We start from the raw sequence: 17,010 nt of genomic DNA, 5'->3' as shown, positions 1-17,010 counted from the left end.
ATTTTATTTTATTTTAAGATTTTATTTATTTGAGAGAGAGAGAATGAGAGACAGAGAGCACGAGAGGGAAGAGGGTCAGAGGGAGAAGCAGACCCCCTGCTGAGCAGGGAGCCCGATGCAGGACTCGATCCCAGGACTCCAGGATCATGACCTGAGCCGAAGGCAGTCGCTTAACCAACTGAGCCACCCAGGCGCCCCCCTATTTTATTTTAATCCACACCTATGGCTTGTTTTCATAAATAAACTTTTATTGGAACACAGCCATACCCATTTGTTTACATATTTTCAATGATTGTTTTTATACTACAATGACAGACTTGAGTAGTTGTGATAAAGACCAAATGTCCATGAGCCTGAAATATTTAGTATCTGGCCCTTTAAGAAAAGGTTTGCTGACTCTTGCTCTAAGGTATGCATAATACACTTTTAATTTGAAGTCTACTTTCAAATTATATACAACTTCATATATAAGAACCATATAGCAGTATTACTTCTATTTCCTCCCTCAATTCCTTTGTGCTATTGTTGTCATATATTTTACTTCTGTATATAACTCCACAATAAATTTTTACCATTTTTACTTTACATTGTTAGTTATCTTTAAAGAAATTAAAAGTAAGGGAAAGAATGACTTTTTATATTTAGGAGAGAGTTGTTCCCCCCACCCAGTGGTAGTAAACCTATGCTTTGTATCAGTGCATGATCCTGGGCCCGAGATGATCCTTACAGCTTTTGCTTCTACCCTTCCTTTAGGCCTTTATCTGACTGGTGATGAGAGGGTTTCCTACCCCCTCCCCAGTGATAAGACTTTTCAAAGCTAATATTGTTGGAAGGAGAGTCACCTGCTTTCCCCTTTAGAGCTGATGGCTTTTGCCTCAGTTCCTCCATGAGAGCCAATAGGTTTTTGTGTGGGTTCTGAGATGGGAGAGTTTCCTGTTCCTCCCCGCAGTGGCTTAAGTCTTGCTTTGTGTGAAGGGGTTTCTCTCCTATGTGTCAATGATGGCTCTTTCAGGTCTCCGGCTCTACCCCCAGTCTTTCCTGTAAGTATGGTACAGGCACATGGAAAGGAGCTTGCTATTAAGTATTGACTTTCCTTTGTGTTTGAGGATTCCAGAGATTCTAAACTATCCTGGTAGCCTACATTGGCCTTTAGAATTCCTTTAAATTTTAGCTGTTTTCTTCTTATTTCTTTTAATAGTAGTTACTCCTTCCTCCTGTGGTCTGCCAAAGATGAAACAATTTTCTCCTAGGAGGGAATTGGAATTCAACTCCTTGCAACTATAATTCTCTAATGAGTTCAAGAAAATTTATTATTTTATAGATTATTTACCTTTTTCTCCTTGTTCAAGTGGGAGCACTGTTTCATCTTTCTATAATCCTAAGCAGAAATGAAACTGCAGTTCTTAAATTTTAATATCATCAAGTTTATTGGCATTTTCATTTATGGGTAGTTATGTCTTTTTAAAAAATCCCTTTTCTGCCCTGAGATGTAACATTTTATGGTTTCCTTTTCCAATTTAGTTTATTAATCTACCAGGAACTAATTTTTATATGTGATGTGAGATAAAGTTCCTTAATTTTTTTCCATATGTTGGTTGTTGTGCAGTTTCTTAAAAATGCCAAATTACTCTTTTGTGGTACATGAGAATGCAAAATATCTGAGGTCTAACATTATGATATTATTAAATATAGCTGTTAAGAATGTGCATAGTGTGTTTTACAAGTCCTTTAATGAAGGAGACAGAGTAATGCTTTACTCATTTTCATATTGAAATGGGTATTCTCTTCCATTAGATATCTTCTGTTCTTTCCCATGGGTCTGTGCTGCACACCTCTACTTTTTTGTTTAATGTGTTTAATACTTGACTCTATTGTTGCCCCCAAACAAGTATACTTTTTTGACTTCTTTGGTTTCATCATTCTTCTAGTTGTTCAGACTTTAAGCTTTGAAATATTCCTCACTGTAGAATAATAGATTGTTAGAGTAAAGGAACCTTGAAAACCATTTTGTAGCCTCCTTGCTTATAATCTGCTTTCCAGTCTGTTCTCCAGAACGTAGTCAGCATCATTCTTCTTGTTACAGGCTGGATTATTTATCTCCCTGCTTGAAAACCTTTGAAAGACTCATTAATTACTACTTAAAGTCCAAGTTCTTTAAGATGATATAGAGAACGCTTTGTATTCTGACTTCAAACCCAGGGTTGCAAACCCAGGGTTGCAAATGTTTGGCCATGCAGATTGTTCACTGCCTAATGCCAGAAGGCTTCCTTTACAGAGATCATGATATGAATGGAGCTTTCAGGATTTGCTTAATGTGGTAGTTGGTTCGGTAACTTTTAGCTATTATCATTACTACTACTACTACTACTACTACTACTACTACTACTACTACTACTACTTCTACTACTATAGTTTGGGGGTAGAAGGGGAGGAAGAAGTACCATGAAGTACAACTGGAGAGGTAAGTAGGGACTTGAACTGCAAGGGCCTTGGTTCCAAAACTAAGGAATTTTTAGGCAATGAGAAGCCATCTGAGCTTGTGTTTATTTCAAGTTTTTATTTAAATTCCAGTTAATTGGGCGGTGGGAGGGATGGGGTGGCTGGGTGATAGACATTGGGGAGGGTATGTGCTATGGTGAGTGCTGTGAATTGTGTAAGACTGTTGAATCACAGACCTGTACCTCTGAAACAAATAATACATTATATGTTTTTTTAAAAAAAAGAAGATAGTAGGAAGGGAAAAATGAAGGCGGGGAATCGGAGGGGGAGACGAACCATGAGAGACTATAGACTCTGAGAAACAAACTAAGGGTTCTAGAGGGGAGGGGGGTGGGGGGATGGGTTAGCCTGGTGATGGGTATTAAAGAGGGCACATACTGAATGGAGCACTGGGTGTTATACGCAAACAATGAATCATGGAACACTACATCAAAAACTAATGATGTAATATATGGTGATTAGCAAAACATAATAAAATTTTAAAAATAAAAAAAATTCCAGTTAGTTAACATACAGTGTAATATTAATCTCAGGAATAGAATTTAGTGATTCATCACTTATGTATGACACCCAGTGCTCATCACAAGGGCCTGCCTTAATACCCATCACCATTTAACCCATCCCTCCATCCACCTTCCCTCCAGCAACCCTCAGATTGTTCTCTATTGTTAAGAGTCTGTTTTATGATTTGTTTGCCTTCCCCCCGCCATTATTATATGTTTCATTTCTTAAATTCCACATATGAGTGAAATCGTATGTTATTTTTCTTTCTCTGACTTATTTCACCTAGCATAATACACTCCAGCTCTATCCATGTTGTTGCAAATGGCAAGATTTCATTCTTTTTGATGGCTGAGTAATATTCCATCACACACACACACACACACACACACACCACAACTTCTTTATCCATTCATAAGTCAATGGACATTTGGGCTCTTTCCACAGTTGGGCTCTTGTTGGTAATGCTGCTATAAGCATATAAACATTGTGGTGCGTGTGTCCCTTCGAATCAGTATTTTTGTATCCTTTGGGTAAATTCCTAGTGGTACAATTGCTGGATCGTAGGGTAGTTCTATTTTTAATGTTTTGAGGAACCTCTATACTGTCTTCCAGAGTGGCTGCACCAGCTTGCATTCCCACCAAAAGTGTAAGAGGGTTCCCCTTTCTCCACATTCTTGCTAACATCTGTTTCCTGTGTTGTTGATTTTAGCCATTCTGACAGGAGTGAGGTGATATCTCATTGTAGTTTTGATTTGTATTTCCCGATGATCAGTGATGTTGAGCATATTTTCATGTGTCTCTTGGCCATCTGTAAGTCTTTTTTGGAAAAGTGTCTATTCATGTCTTCTGCCCATTTCTCAACTGGATTATTTATTTTTTAGGTGTTGAGTTTAATAAGTTCCTTATAGATTTTGAACACTAACCCTTTGTCAGGTATGTCATTTTCAAATTTCTTCTATTCCAAAGGTTGCCTTTTAGTCTTGATTGTTTCCTTCACTGTGTGGAAGGCTTTCATCTTGATGAAATCCCGATTGTTCTTTTTGTTTGTTTGTTTCCCTAGCCTCCAGAGACATATCTAGTAAGAAGTCACTATGGCTGATGTCATAGAGGTTGTTGCCTGTGTTCTCTAAGATTTTGATGATTTCCTGTCTCACATTTAGGTCTTCCATACATTTTGAATGTATTTTTGTGTATGGTGTAAGAAAGTGGTTCAGTTTCATTCTTCTGCATGTGGCTGTCCAATTTTCCCAACACCATTGGTTGAAGAGACTTTTTCCATTGGATATTCTTTCCTGCTTTGTTTTAATGGGAGTAACATGATTGGATTTCAGTTCTGGAAAAACAACTTACGTTACATTATGGAGAATAGACTGAGGTAATAAAGACCTGAACTATGAAATGCAGTGGAACTGAAATCAGAACTTGAAGTCAAGAGACTCCTGAAGATTGGGTGCTGTGCTGCGTGCTTGACATGTACTCTGCCATTTTAGAGATAAGAAAACTTGGGTTAGAGAAGTAACACCTGCTGTGACAGTGCCTGTGTTTGACTAAAGCCCATGCTTTATGTATAACACTGTGCTAGAGTCATGCTGAACTTTTCACTATTGTCAAAAATGATGCATATTTTAGTACTCCGTATCTTGCAAATGCCATTTTCTTTGCTTAAATTCTTCTTACTCTCTTTGTCAGGCAAACATCTCACAGTTCAAAACATAGTTTCACAGTTATCACTTCCTCTTCTCTGAATCTATAACATTTTGTGCATATATTACTATAGCTCTCAAAACACTATTACGATTTTTTAAAAAATGAATAGACCTTTCTTTATGTCATTAAATTGCAGAGGTATTGAATGGTGCAGTCATCATGCTCTAAGCTGTTACTAGGAATGAGATACATGTGCCATATCCCTATCACAATTACTCAAAATCTGAATTTTGCATTGTTGTTTCTTTCTTTGGGTGGGTGGGGGGATGGTATTTTACTATTAGCTTTTAAACAGCTGATATATCTGGGTTTTGTTCATTTTGCGTCATATATATCCTTTAGAAAATCCCTGTTTGTTGTTCTAAAAAGACTATTTCAAATGTACCAGCTGGGAAATGTAGCTACTAGACTAAAATCAGTATGAGCTTCAAGTTGCAAAATTTTGTGGCAACCCTTATAAATGATTTTTCAATTATTAACATGACTCATTAATTTTTTCTAAATTAAAAAATTTGATTTATCCACAGGAAAAATATCTGCATTAACACTGCCAGGTTCATAGATCTTTTGTTCATATAGATCATATAGAACATCAGTGTTAACATTTTAAAGACATTGCATAGTTTTCCTATATGGGGATATTTTGTTAAAATGAAGGGAGGTTTTATAAATAGAAATGTATGTGAAATAACAAATGACATTATATGCTCTGTATTTTCCAAGAAAATTTCCTCAATACAGTTTCAAAAGATGCTTTTGGCAAAACTTTCTGAGGACAATTAAGTTTGAATAAAACCTAACTTACCCCCATCTTGCAGATTCACATTGTACATAAAAACAGAGAAATCCTGCGGGGGGGGGGGCGGTGTATATTCCTCGTATTCGTTTTTTCTCAAACTGAATTGACCAAAGAATTCTTCACATAAACTGTTTCATGAAATTCACTTTGGAAATTGTTGCCTTATATCATGAATTGTAGAGTCCATGGAGATTCTGAAACATGGGACAAGATTATAGTATGTACATATATATATATATATTTGTATGAAATTTTATTTTACTATTTTCTTAATATTATGAACTTTATTTGCCATGGATGAACAGCAACATCAGCTGGGGGAAAAGCCACTCCAAAAGAAAACCAGACTGGAAAAAATCAAATTGGAAATTCTGAAGTTCCAGGATCATTGGGAGAATCAAATAGTGATTATTTTAGCAACAAAAAAAGGTAATTAGTTTAGATGTTGATTCCACATATCGTAGTCTATAAGAAAGAGTGAGCTATCCAGGGTACTTTTATAAGGACTTCTAATTAGAACAAACATATGAGTGAAATTAGTGATATTTTTAGTTAAAATGACCTTGATTCTAATCTCTACTGTTATATACGAACATTCCTCTCTAATGAATAATTTATCCCTTAAATTTATTTCCATTATAATTATTTTATCATCAAGGGCAGAGTAATGACAGAAAAATTTGTCTTTATTTGCCTTTATTAGAATTTTTCTGCCTCACTTAGATTCTTGGTTATGGGTAAACTAACCAGTGTGCTTGAGCTTCATATGGAATCATTTCATTCAGAATTACAGTATTTAGACAACAGTTTTGCATATAGTCTTTTGAAGTTAAGATAAGGGATTTTATAAACAATCATTCTCAAAAGAACTACAAACAAAATATGTTTCCAAAATTTTTATTTTACTTTGCTATAGACATTGCAATGTGATTTGAATTTAGCTGTAATATAATTAAATATGATTTTCTTATTCAAACTAAATGTAGTTTATGTTGATCATTAATGAGTTTGAAAGATAATATACTATGGTCTCAGGCTTTTTAAAAGGTTTTAATGTTACATTTGTGTTTATAGAATATCAAATAAGATATAAAATGTGAATAATATTCATGGAATCTTTTTTTTAATATGATTTTCAAATCTGTCATTCCCTTTAAGTCAATTTCTTTGGAAAAATGAAGATGATGGAGTTAATATCATTAGAACAGAGGACAATCAGGTATGATTTTAAAGTTTTTGTTTAAATGCAGTATTGCAACAACATTTATACTTAAATTGAAACAAAACTGCAGCTTAAAATGTTTAAGGTTATAGGATGGGAGATAAGCCTCAAGAAAATTCAGGAGCTTACCATTTCAGTGAAATTTTTGGGTGTTCCATGGTATGGGTGGGACATGTTGAGGTACGCCCTTTAAGTGAAAGCTAGGTTAGGATATCTTGCCCTAGTTATCACTGAGAATGAGTCATTTGATGGACCTCTTGAATTTGGAGAAAGATTTGCCACATTTGGATGTGCTGCTTCAGATTTTTTGTTTTGTTTTTTGTTTTTAATCAAGTAATCTAAAAGACACCAGCTTTGGGCGCAAAGCAAGAGAAGGTTCAAAGGGTGATCTGAGAGACATTGCAAGCAGTGTTGCCGCTTGTGTTTTAACGGCCAGCGCATACAGTGCTGCTGCCTGATGTGTAGTAGATTGGAATGCTGACTGGAGTCTGAGACAAGCCCTAGTAGGGGAATCACAGCTCAGGGCCCTTGGGTTTTAGAGCAAAAGGAACATCATCTTCAGTAATTAATTGTTGTTGTTGCTGGATATTAATAAAACATGCTATCTTCATGCTTTGAAATTTTTGTCAGTCTAGCGGATGCTTAATGCTATCCATGGTTTGAATTTTAATTTCTCAGATTATCCATAAAGTTGGTCATGTTTTAATATTTTTACGGACTCCATTTTGGTAACCTTTTGAAAGTACCTTTTCAAGTGTTTCTTTTGAGTTGTTTGCTATATGTTTCTGATTAGTATAATTTTTTTAAGTACTCTAAAGATATTTCTTTGATGCTTATGTATGTTGCAAGTATCTTCTACTCTGTGCCTTGTCTATAGTCTACCTTGCTGAATGCCTTAAGTATTCCATATCCTTATTTTTTCCGTATCCATATTATTTTCTCTTGCTATGTCGTAGACTGAGAATGGTATATTAGAATCTCCTATTATTAGTGTGTTACTGTTTATCCTTACATCTCCTGTGGTTTCTGATTTATTTAGATTTCTATATGTTATTTGGCACAAAGTTCTTATGTGAACACTAGAATAACTTTTGCACTTTTTTGGCCCTTTTAATGCTTTTTTTTGGCCCGAATTCTTCTTTATTGCATATCAAGATACTAACCTGCTTTCTTTTTGTATACATTTATTTGGCATACCCTCATCTTCCTTCCCCACTTTTTATCCAGCCTTTCTGAATTGCTTTGTTTTCGGTATGTCTTTTTTTAAGATTTTTATTTATTTATTTATTTATTTATTTGAGAGAGAGAGCAGAGCAAGAGAGAGCGAGCATGAGCTGGGGTGAGGGGCAAAGGGAGAGGGACAAGCAGACTCCCTAGTGAGCAGGGAGCCCAATACAGGGCTTGATTCCAGGACCCTGAGATCATGACCTGAACGGAGGCAGACGCTTAACTGACTAAGCTACCCAGGCACCCCTAGGTATGTCTTATATGTACAGCTTAGATAGAGTTGGGTTTTGCTTTGTGAGACAGTCTGAAAATATTTTTCATTTCATAGGTGAGTTACGTCTGCTTATGTTATTGATAGGACTGATGTGTTTGTCCTGAGATTTGTCATTTTATTTTATGTTACAGTTACTGTGAGTTACTATGTAGTTTATTTGTACTTTTCCCCCCTCCTCATTTTAGGAAGGTTGTATTTTTGTTCTAGTGCTTACCTTTACACTAATACATTTATACTAGTATTCTTAGTCTTTTTCCTTTTTTAAAAATGTATGCTTCCGCTTTTGTTACCTCTAAAATTATCCACTGACTCCTACCTGTTATATTCAGGGGGATCAAAAAAATCTCCTTTCTTCTCTCATGTATTTTTAATTGTGTTATTTCTACTGTGTCAAAGAATATAACATTTTTATACCATACTTCTACTCTTACCCCCTCAGCTTTTGTTTTAGTCTCAGATCTGTAATTAAATATATTCAACACTTACTGCCAGTTCTTTTGCAGATTTTTCAATCATCTCTTCATTGGATTAAGCTCAATTTAAAAAAGCACCTCACTATAATATTCTCTTCTTCCACATTTAAAACTTTGTCTAGAGCAGAGTTAAGCAAACTAGGGCCTGCAGACTGTTTTGTAAGGCCTTGGACCTAAGAGTGTTTTCTACATTTTTAAGGAATTGAAAAAAAGAAGAATCATGACAGAGACCATATGTGGCCCACAAAGCCTAAATTATTTACTCTCTGGCCCTTTACAAAATTTGTTAATCCATGTTACAGAATTTTGTTACCTGAAGGATAGCTTGATCTTTTTTCCTTTCAGTTCCTTTGAAATGTTGCTCTACTGATGTCTTATTTTATATATGTTACTAATAAGTGTGGTGCCTTGTTTTCTTTTCTTTGTACACTAGCTTGCGTATATTTGTCTGGAAGGCCAGAGGAGTCCTTTAATGTGTACTAGTTTTACCAGACGGTATCTCAATTGAGAATTCTAGATCAGGTTTTTCTGGGTACACAGTGGATCCTTGCAGTGTGAAAATTAGGACTTCTTTATTTCAGGAATGTTTTCTAAAATTATAATTTCAGAAAACAATTCAGTTAGTAGATCCATTCTATTGTTTTCTTTTTTTTCTTTACCTTTTATATATGTTACTTTCTCTAAATAACATATAAAATAGATATAAATAAAAATAGTAAAATAGATATATTTTACTATATTTTTGTGTTTCATTTTCTTTGCTCTTTTTATTTGTATTCTCCACTATCCTTTTTTTCGCCATATTTGTTCCTTCTTGGATATGTGCTAATTTGTTCATTTGTGAAACAATTTTGTTTTTCCCTTAATTTCTTTCTTCAGTTTAGCCAACTTTCATTTCATATCTTCCTGTTGTTTTTCCTATTTTATTCTGAGTTTTAAAATTTCTGATTTGTGTTGTTGGTATCTACAAATGCTTGCTTAATTACATTTAATCTATATTGGAAGTATTGTTAAGTCTTTCTCTGCTTCATGGCTGCCTGTTTTGTCTTCTGTTTTGAGGGTTTTAAAAAGTAAATTTGTGTGGATGCTAGATTATTTTGTATTATGTTTACTTGTGTTGGATTTCTCCATATAAGTAATAATAACAGGTGTTCTTCCAGAGGAACAGGGAGTGGTGGTTTGGTGGTTCTTTTGCTTTTTAGATAAGGAGCCCCCTCTTCTGTTGATATAGCGAAATGCATCTATTTATTTCTTAAATGGGGTCTTTGGTGTCTATTTTCTTTGAATTCTCTTCTACTAATTTAATTCAGCAGAGCTGTTATCTTGGCCACTTTCTTCTTTTCTCTTACCACCTGGGCCTAGGGAACACCTCTTCCAAAGTATTTTTCTCTCTCCTAGAAGCTGCCTTCCCATGATTACAACCTCTGGCCCCCTACATTTTATAATCCGTTTCTTTTGGCCTCCTCATCAAAAGTGCTCTGACTTACAAGATCTTATCCTTACTCTCAGTATTTCTTCTATGCATGTGGGGCCCTCTCCTTCTAGACTAAATCGTGGTTGTTTATTGTGTTATCTTTGTATAGCAATCTCTAATGCACAGTCCACATATGCTTGTAGGTGGGCTCCTGAGCACACTCTGCTAATCTAGAGTGTTTATTTCCCCACTTATATGTAAAGTAAAGTATGTGTAGATTAAAGGAGTCTGTGTCCTAGTTATGCTGTAGACATAAATTATGGGTAATTTTATTTGCTTTCCTTTTATAGTAATTGGGAAGATATATGGAGAGATTGTAATTTAGGTGGTTGCCATTAACTTATTGGAACCTGAACATTAAAAACTAGGAAAAGAACAATAAAACAAAGGGGTAAGGATTTAATGAAGATAGAAGAAGAAACTAAGAAGTTACAGAAGTAAAAAACCTAGCAGAATTGAAAACAACTCAAGATCTATGAAGTGCTAGTGAGAGAAACATCAACATTGGTAAGGCTTAAGGTAGTTTATCGTAAAAGGGTGGTAACACAAAAGTTAGGAAAGGTAAAGGTGATACAAACAAATACAGAGCAGATAAAATATATGAGAATAAAATATATGCTAAAATTTGAAAATGTAATACATATTCTAATTTTCAAAGCAGATATAAATTATCAAAGTTGACCCAATTTTAAAAAAATCAATAGTCATCTTAGAAAAATTTTAAAATCATAACATGTAACTAAGAAATCTTGGAAGGAAATCATGTTTAGGAAGGATTAATGGATCTTTTTTTTTTTCCTATTAAGTGAAGTGCCTGTGTATAATATCCAAGGAATAGTGGAATGGAGAAGCTGGAGCACAAGAGAGAATCTCTATAGTTATAAATAAAGATTTGGGAGTTCGTCACCATATGAGTAAAAAAAAATGCATTGCTGTTGTGAATTATCAAATGCTTACAGATAGGTGAAAAGTAATGTGTCATCCTACCATATCCTACTGATTTTCATGTTTGCTTACAGATAGGTAAAAAAGAGTGCATCACCCTACCAGAGCTTATTGATTTTCCTTCACTTCCTTGTCAACCTGCTCTTTCTCCCGGAATAACTGATACCTCTTTATTACAGATTGAAAGTAAGTATGATGACACTATAAGTACAGATGATTCTATGAGATAAAGTTAACTATTAATGGGAAGTTATTGCCTAATGGGTACAGAGTTTCAATTTGGGAAGATAAAGTTCTAGAGCTAGATGGTGGCGATGGTTGCAAAGCATCGTGAATGTACATAATGCCACTGAACTGTACATTTAAAAATAGTTAAAACTGTAAATTTTATTATGTGTATTTTACCACAAAAATGTTACATTATTTTAAAGTATGTGAATTATATGTTAATTACTGCATATGTTTAATCACTAATATTTGTGCTTTTAAAAATATACATTTCTGGGGGCACCTGGGTGGCTCAGTCTGTTAAGCATCCAACTCTTGATTTCAGCTCAGGTCATGATCTCAGGGTTGTGAGATTGAGCCCCACGTTGGGCTCTGTGCTCAGTGCAGAGTCTGCTTGAGATTTCTCTCTCCCTCTCCCTCTGCCCCTGCTCATGTACACACTCTCTCTCTCGAAAATAAATAAAATCTTTAAGTATATATGTGTGTACACACACACATTTTTCATGTAAGGACAATAAGTCTAGGTCCAAGATAAATTTACCAAAAGAATTAAACCAAGATGCATAACTACTTTAACTTTACCTAATTTCTACACATATATGTAAATGTAGAAGAGACATATGATACTCTTTACTTATCTGAAAATCCCCTTATGTATCTCTGTTAGAAACTGAAATGACTCCTCAGTATTTTCCATAGTGGCAAATGCTATACTGCAGCAAAAAAACCAGACTTTTGGGTAAAATTTACTCTTGCTATTTTAATTACTTTTAAGTTTTACACTTCCAGCTTTTAGCTTTTAGACATTGATGGGTTATTGCCTTTTAGGAGAGAAGATTATTGAACAAATGAAACAAGTAAAGGAAGAAAGACGATATCTGGAAAGAATTAGAGAAGAACTAATAAAAAAAGTTGAAAAGCTATTTGAACAAAGCAAATTAAAGCGATATCATGGTAAAGTTTATTACATCTTTTATCACTGGCATGCTTTACAGAAGGTTTTTAAAATTTTAAGTTCAAATTTTTTTATAACTGACATTTATTTATTCATTATTGTCTACTGAATTTATAAATGCCACTGTTCTAGGGACTCAGGAGATAATAGGCAGACACAATTTTGTCTCTGCCCTCAAAGAGCTTATAGTCCAGTGAGAAAATGATAATCAAGAAAACAAAAATGATGCATCCTGATGATGCCATGATAAAGGAATTACAGAATTGTACACACAGGAGTACAGAGGAAGAACACCCAAATTAGATGGAAGAGATCAAGAAAGGCTTCCAGGAAAAGCTTTAAGTATGCTAGAATCTGAAATGTGCCTCTTCTTGACTATAGGCCTTCAGACATGTTTTTCCCTCTGTCAACTACACCTTTTCCTTCTGTCTCCCCTCTTCCCAGCTCACCTGGCTATTTCCTACTAGTCATTCAATCTTAGCTTAGATATCACTTACTCTAGAAGCAATCTCTGGATCCTAGTCCTCCCTACATGCTTAATTTTGTGCTATGTGTCTATCTACTTTGCTAACCTAAATGAGTGAATTGAAGGAATGAGAGAAATTAGGTAGAAAAGCAGCTAGTTTTCTTGCAACAGAATTAGAAACAAGTATTATTAGGACTGGTAGACATGGAAAAAATGAGCCAGAATGGAGAAAGTATGGGATAATGGTTTGAGAGATGTTAAAGGGTTTGAAAGGACTGCATTTTGGATTGTATTTGAGGATTATATGAATAAAAGGTATAAATGGAATTAACTGGTTTTAGGATCCTCAATTTACAGCAAAATTATTGCTTCAGTACTAGAACTGACTGAAGGTTATAGGCAATGTCAGGAGATAATTCTGCAGGTTCCACCTCATAATATTAAGTGTTATCCCGGAAATGGTGGCAATGACTCGGCTTTTTTGTACTGTTAAAAGTGATTTTATCAGATAAATTTGAGTAATGGACTAAAAATCATAGATTTTGAGTAATGGACTAAAAATCAAGATTCTAATACCAGATCAGTCTTTTACTTATTTCTCCTCTTTGTGCCTCCCTTTTTCTGTTTATAAAATGAGAATGATCATTCACTTTCTATTTTAACAGAAATGTTTCAAGATAAAAGGCATGTATCAACCATCAAATATTTATTGAGGTTATGTGCTCCATTCCCTACATTGTTTTAAATGCTGAGGATATAGCAGCAAACAAGATAAACAAGGCCCTGCTCATAGGAGCTTGCTTCTAATGGGAGGAGACAGACAGTAAACAAATAAGACAATATCAGCTACTGACCAGAGCTCAGAAGTCCATTTAAAAAAAAAAGCATAGTAAAGGGTGATGGGGCAGGAGAGATGCTTTAGCTAGGGTTTTCAAGGAAGGCATCACTGAGGCGATATCATTAAGATATGATTAATAAGGAGGCAGGCAGGTAAAGAGAGGGGGAAAAAAACAGTCTGAGCAGAAGGAACACTAAAATGTCAAGGTCTAGAGATGGAAATGAGGTTGCAGTAGTAAGGACCTGAAAGGAGGCCAGTGTGGCTGGAACGTAATACAGAGTAATGTAGAGGAAAATAAAAGCTCAGCAAGGAACAGATAGGCCAATTCAAGAAGTTTAGATTTTATTCTAAGTAAGGTAGGATGCCATTGTTGGGTTTTTAAGCTAGAGGTTTATATGATTTAAAAAATATTTTTAAAAGATCAGAATGACTGCTGTATGGAATAGTCGGTTAGAGGGGCAAGAATGGAAGCAGGGAGACCAGTTAGAAACATAATGTACTTTCAGAAGATGATAGTGGGGTGCCTGGATGGCTCAGTCAATTAAGCATCTGACTTGATTTCAGCTCAGGTCATGATCGCAGGGTTGTGAGCTCGAGCCCCATGTTGGGCTCTGCGTTCAGTGGGTAGTCTCCTTGAGATTCTTCTCCCTCTCCCTCTGCACACACACACATGTGCACGCTCTCAGGATAAATCTTAAAAAAAAAAAAATGATAGTGGATTGACTAGGGACATAACTTTGAAGAAGGTAGAATGTGCCAGATGCTGGAAGTATTTTGGCAATAGTACCAATAGAACCTGCTGAGAGATTGGATATAAGGCATGAGGGAAATAATAAACTCTTGAATTTTAATCAAATCACCATATAGACTTTTTAAATTTGGGGTTTTCATTTCTTTGATAATCTTTTAAACATATGCATATTCTGATATAGTAGCATACAGTTTGTGTTCCTGTTAAGTTTGTATTTAGACTCTCCTTGGTGTCAAAGTGATTCCCTAAATTGGCAGTATTTAATTTCTAATTTTCTCAACTAAGGGGCTCAGGTTTAAGATAAGCTTGGAGATATATTTGGAATAATTTTAATAAGTGATGAATCAGAATCAGCTTATTTTATAAAACATATTTTGGGGGCTGAAAAAATATTATGCCTTTCTGTTTATCATTTTAATTAATGACTTCAAATCAGATTATGGAAAAAAGTGATCAAAATAAATAGACACATTTTCTATAGGTAATATTTTTAATCAAGATTTTTCAGAAATTACAGGTTTAAAGAACTTGGTTCCTATGTTTATCACTACTATATTCATAAGGCAAATCCTTTTATCTAATAAACATTTCAGTCTTTGCTTTAATTTCCTCAACATATGAATGAGGGAAGAAGGGTAGGGTCGTAGAAGGGTTTAAATTAACTCGTGTCCTTTCCAGATTGAAAAGTTTAATCCTTTAGTCAGACTCACACTATAGTCTGCTTTTTTTTGTAGCCTGTGATGGTTGGAAGAAAAAATACTTTGAAACAAAGAAAATTACAGCATCATTAGAGGAGGTTTTAACAAAACTTCGAGAAGATTTGGAACTTTACTATAAAAAACTGCTCATGCAACTTGAAGCCAGGGAGATCAAGATGAGACCAAAGAATCTGGCAAACATCACAGACTCTAAGGTACTTATTACTAAATGTGTTCACCTTCTATTAGAGAATTCTACTCAAAATACATGGTTTATCATTATTAGTATTATCATATGTAGGATGCTTTGGGCTACAGGTAACAAAACCTTGACTTAACCTGACTTAAACAATACGAAAATTTATGATCTCATATAATGGTGCTGAAAAGATATAATCAGAAGCTTAATGATATCTTCAAAGAGACTAGGCGCTTCCAGTAGTTCTTCCCTATTATTTTCAGTGTTGGCTTCTTAATAAGACTGCTTTTCCTCATGGTACAAGTAGAGTTGCCAATGGCTAGTAGGGCTATATGCCTCCCAAATAATATATAAAATTTGGGCGCCTGGGTGGCTCAGTTGGTTAAGCGACTGCCTTCGGCTCAGGTCATGATCCTGGAGTCCCAGGATCGAGTCCCGCATCGGGCTCCCTGCTCAGCGGGGAGTCTGCTTCTCCCTCTCCCACTCCCCGTTTGTGTTCCCTCTCTCGCTGTGTCTTTCTCTGTCAAATAAATAAATAAAATCTTTAAAAAAAAAAGAATATTTTTCTTTTAGCCTGATGGGGGTTCAGCCAGGCCTAACCTGGATTAATAGTAGTTATTAGGGAGTGTTGTGTGCTAATTTAGACTACTTGGGATCTACCTCTGTACCTGGGGATACGGTCACTTTCTTTGAATCTATGGAAAAGAGATGAATACCTGATGAAATAACAGTATGCACTACATTCCTTTTCTGTAGCTGGGGAGTAGTTAATAAGACCCACAGAATCTAAAGGTATTAATATTCTAAGGAAATTATTAAATTGATTTTTTTCTTGATAGTATTGAACCTTGATAGATCAGAAATATGAAGTTTACTTTTTGAGTGATCCTGCCATCTATATACAACAAATAAATTCCAGAGGCCATTTATCAATTTTTGTTGGTTGACCAAAAAAGATTAAAAGTATGGATTTAACTTTAGACATGATGAAATAGTACAAGTTTGCTATTTTATTTTTCCCCAGTCTTCTTGAGATATAATTGGCATATAACATTAGATATATACAACATGATTTGATATATGTGTATATTGTGAAATGATTACAATGTTTAGTTATAAACTATTTTTCTTGTGATGAGAACTTTTAAGGTCTATTCTCTAAGCAACTTTCAAATACACAATACAATATTTTTAACTATAGTTATCATGCTGGACATTATACCCTCAGAACTTCACCCATTTCCCCCTATTCTCTACCCACCCACCCCCACAAATCTGTTTCTATGAGTAAAAGCTTACCATTTTAGATAAATCTAATGTAAAACTCAAATAGGTTCAAGTAATGGTTTGTCCATTTTAGCTGATACTTTTTATTTTGCATAGCTGATTTTTTGTTTTACCAAATAGTTTTTGTTGACCACTATACTTCATAAACTTTTCTAAACAAAAATAACCAAAAAGGCTTTTAAGTAATACTAATCTGATTCAGCTAATGAAGTATAATGACAATTTCAAAAGCTTTCCTAGTATCTTCCTTTTGTAGTAATAGTTCTTGCCTTTGTAGTGCTAATTTAATGGCAACTTGTACAGATATCTACTTATTTTTATAAAACATGAATAAAGGTAGTAGAACAGAAGAGAATGTGGTCCCTGAGACTTAAGAAATTTACTCCAAAGCAATGAGTTTATTTTATGCAATAGGTTATTCTTATGATTTGCTTTTTTGGTATTATCACTTCGTAGTTTACAAG

General features: G+C 34.8%; 1 protein-coding gene across 13 annotated transcripts in view; it reads left to right on the top strand.

Annotated features, from left to right (window-relative positions):
- The window catches only part of SPATA1 (spermatogenesis associated 1), a 67,711-nt gene that overhangs the window by 25,685 nt on the left and 25,016 nt on the right, over nt 1-17,010 (top strand). For 12 of the 13 annotated variants that reach the window (XR_010410885.1, XR_010410886.1, XM_064588930.1 and 9 more), the window contains 5 exons: nt 5,815-5,938; nt 6,668-6,728; nt 11,199-11,310; nt 12,181-12,306; nt 15,097-15,275. Coding sequence is in view for 11 of the 13 variants with exons in the window: in XM_064588930.1 (XP_064445000.1) it covers nt 5,815-5,938; nt 6,668-6,728; nt 11,199-11,310; nt 12,181-12,306; nt 15,097-15,275 (602 nt within the window). In the remaining 2 variants the exon portion in view is untranslated. The remainder of the gene's footprint in view (nt 1-5,814; nt 5,939-6,667; nt 6,729-11,198; nt 11,311-12,180; nt 12,307-15,096; nt 15,276-17,010) is intronic. The other variant, XM_064588929.1, reaches the window with a different exon arrangement.

The sequence above is a fragment of the Mirounga angustirostris genome, unplaced genomic scaffold (assembly GCF_029215605.1).
Source record: "Mirounga angustirostris isolate CCGP_5_RB_7025 unplaced genomic scaffold, mMirAng1.0.hap1 SCAF_4, whole genome shotgun sequence".
NCBI lineage: Eukaryota > Metazoa > Chordata > Mammalia > Carnivora > Phocidae > Mirounga > Mirounga angustirostris.
Note: the sequence above shows the minus strand (reverse complement) of the source record. Positions and strands in the feature narration are given on the sequence as shown.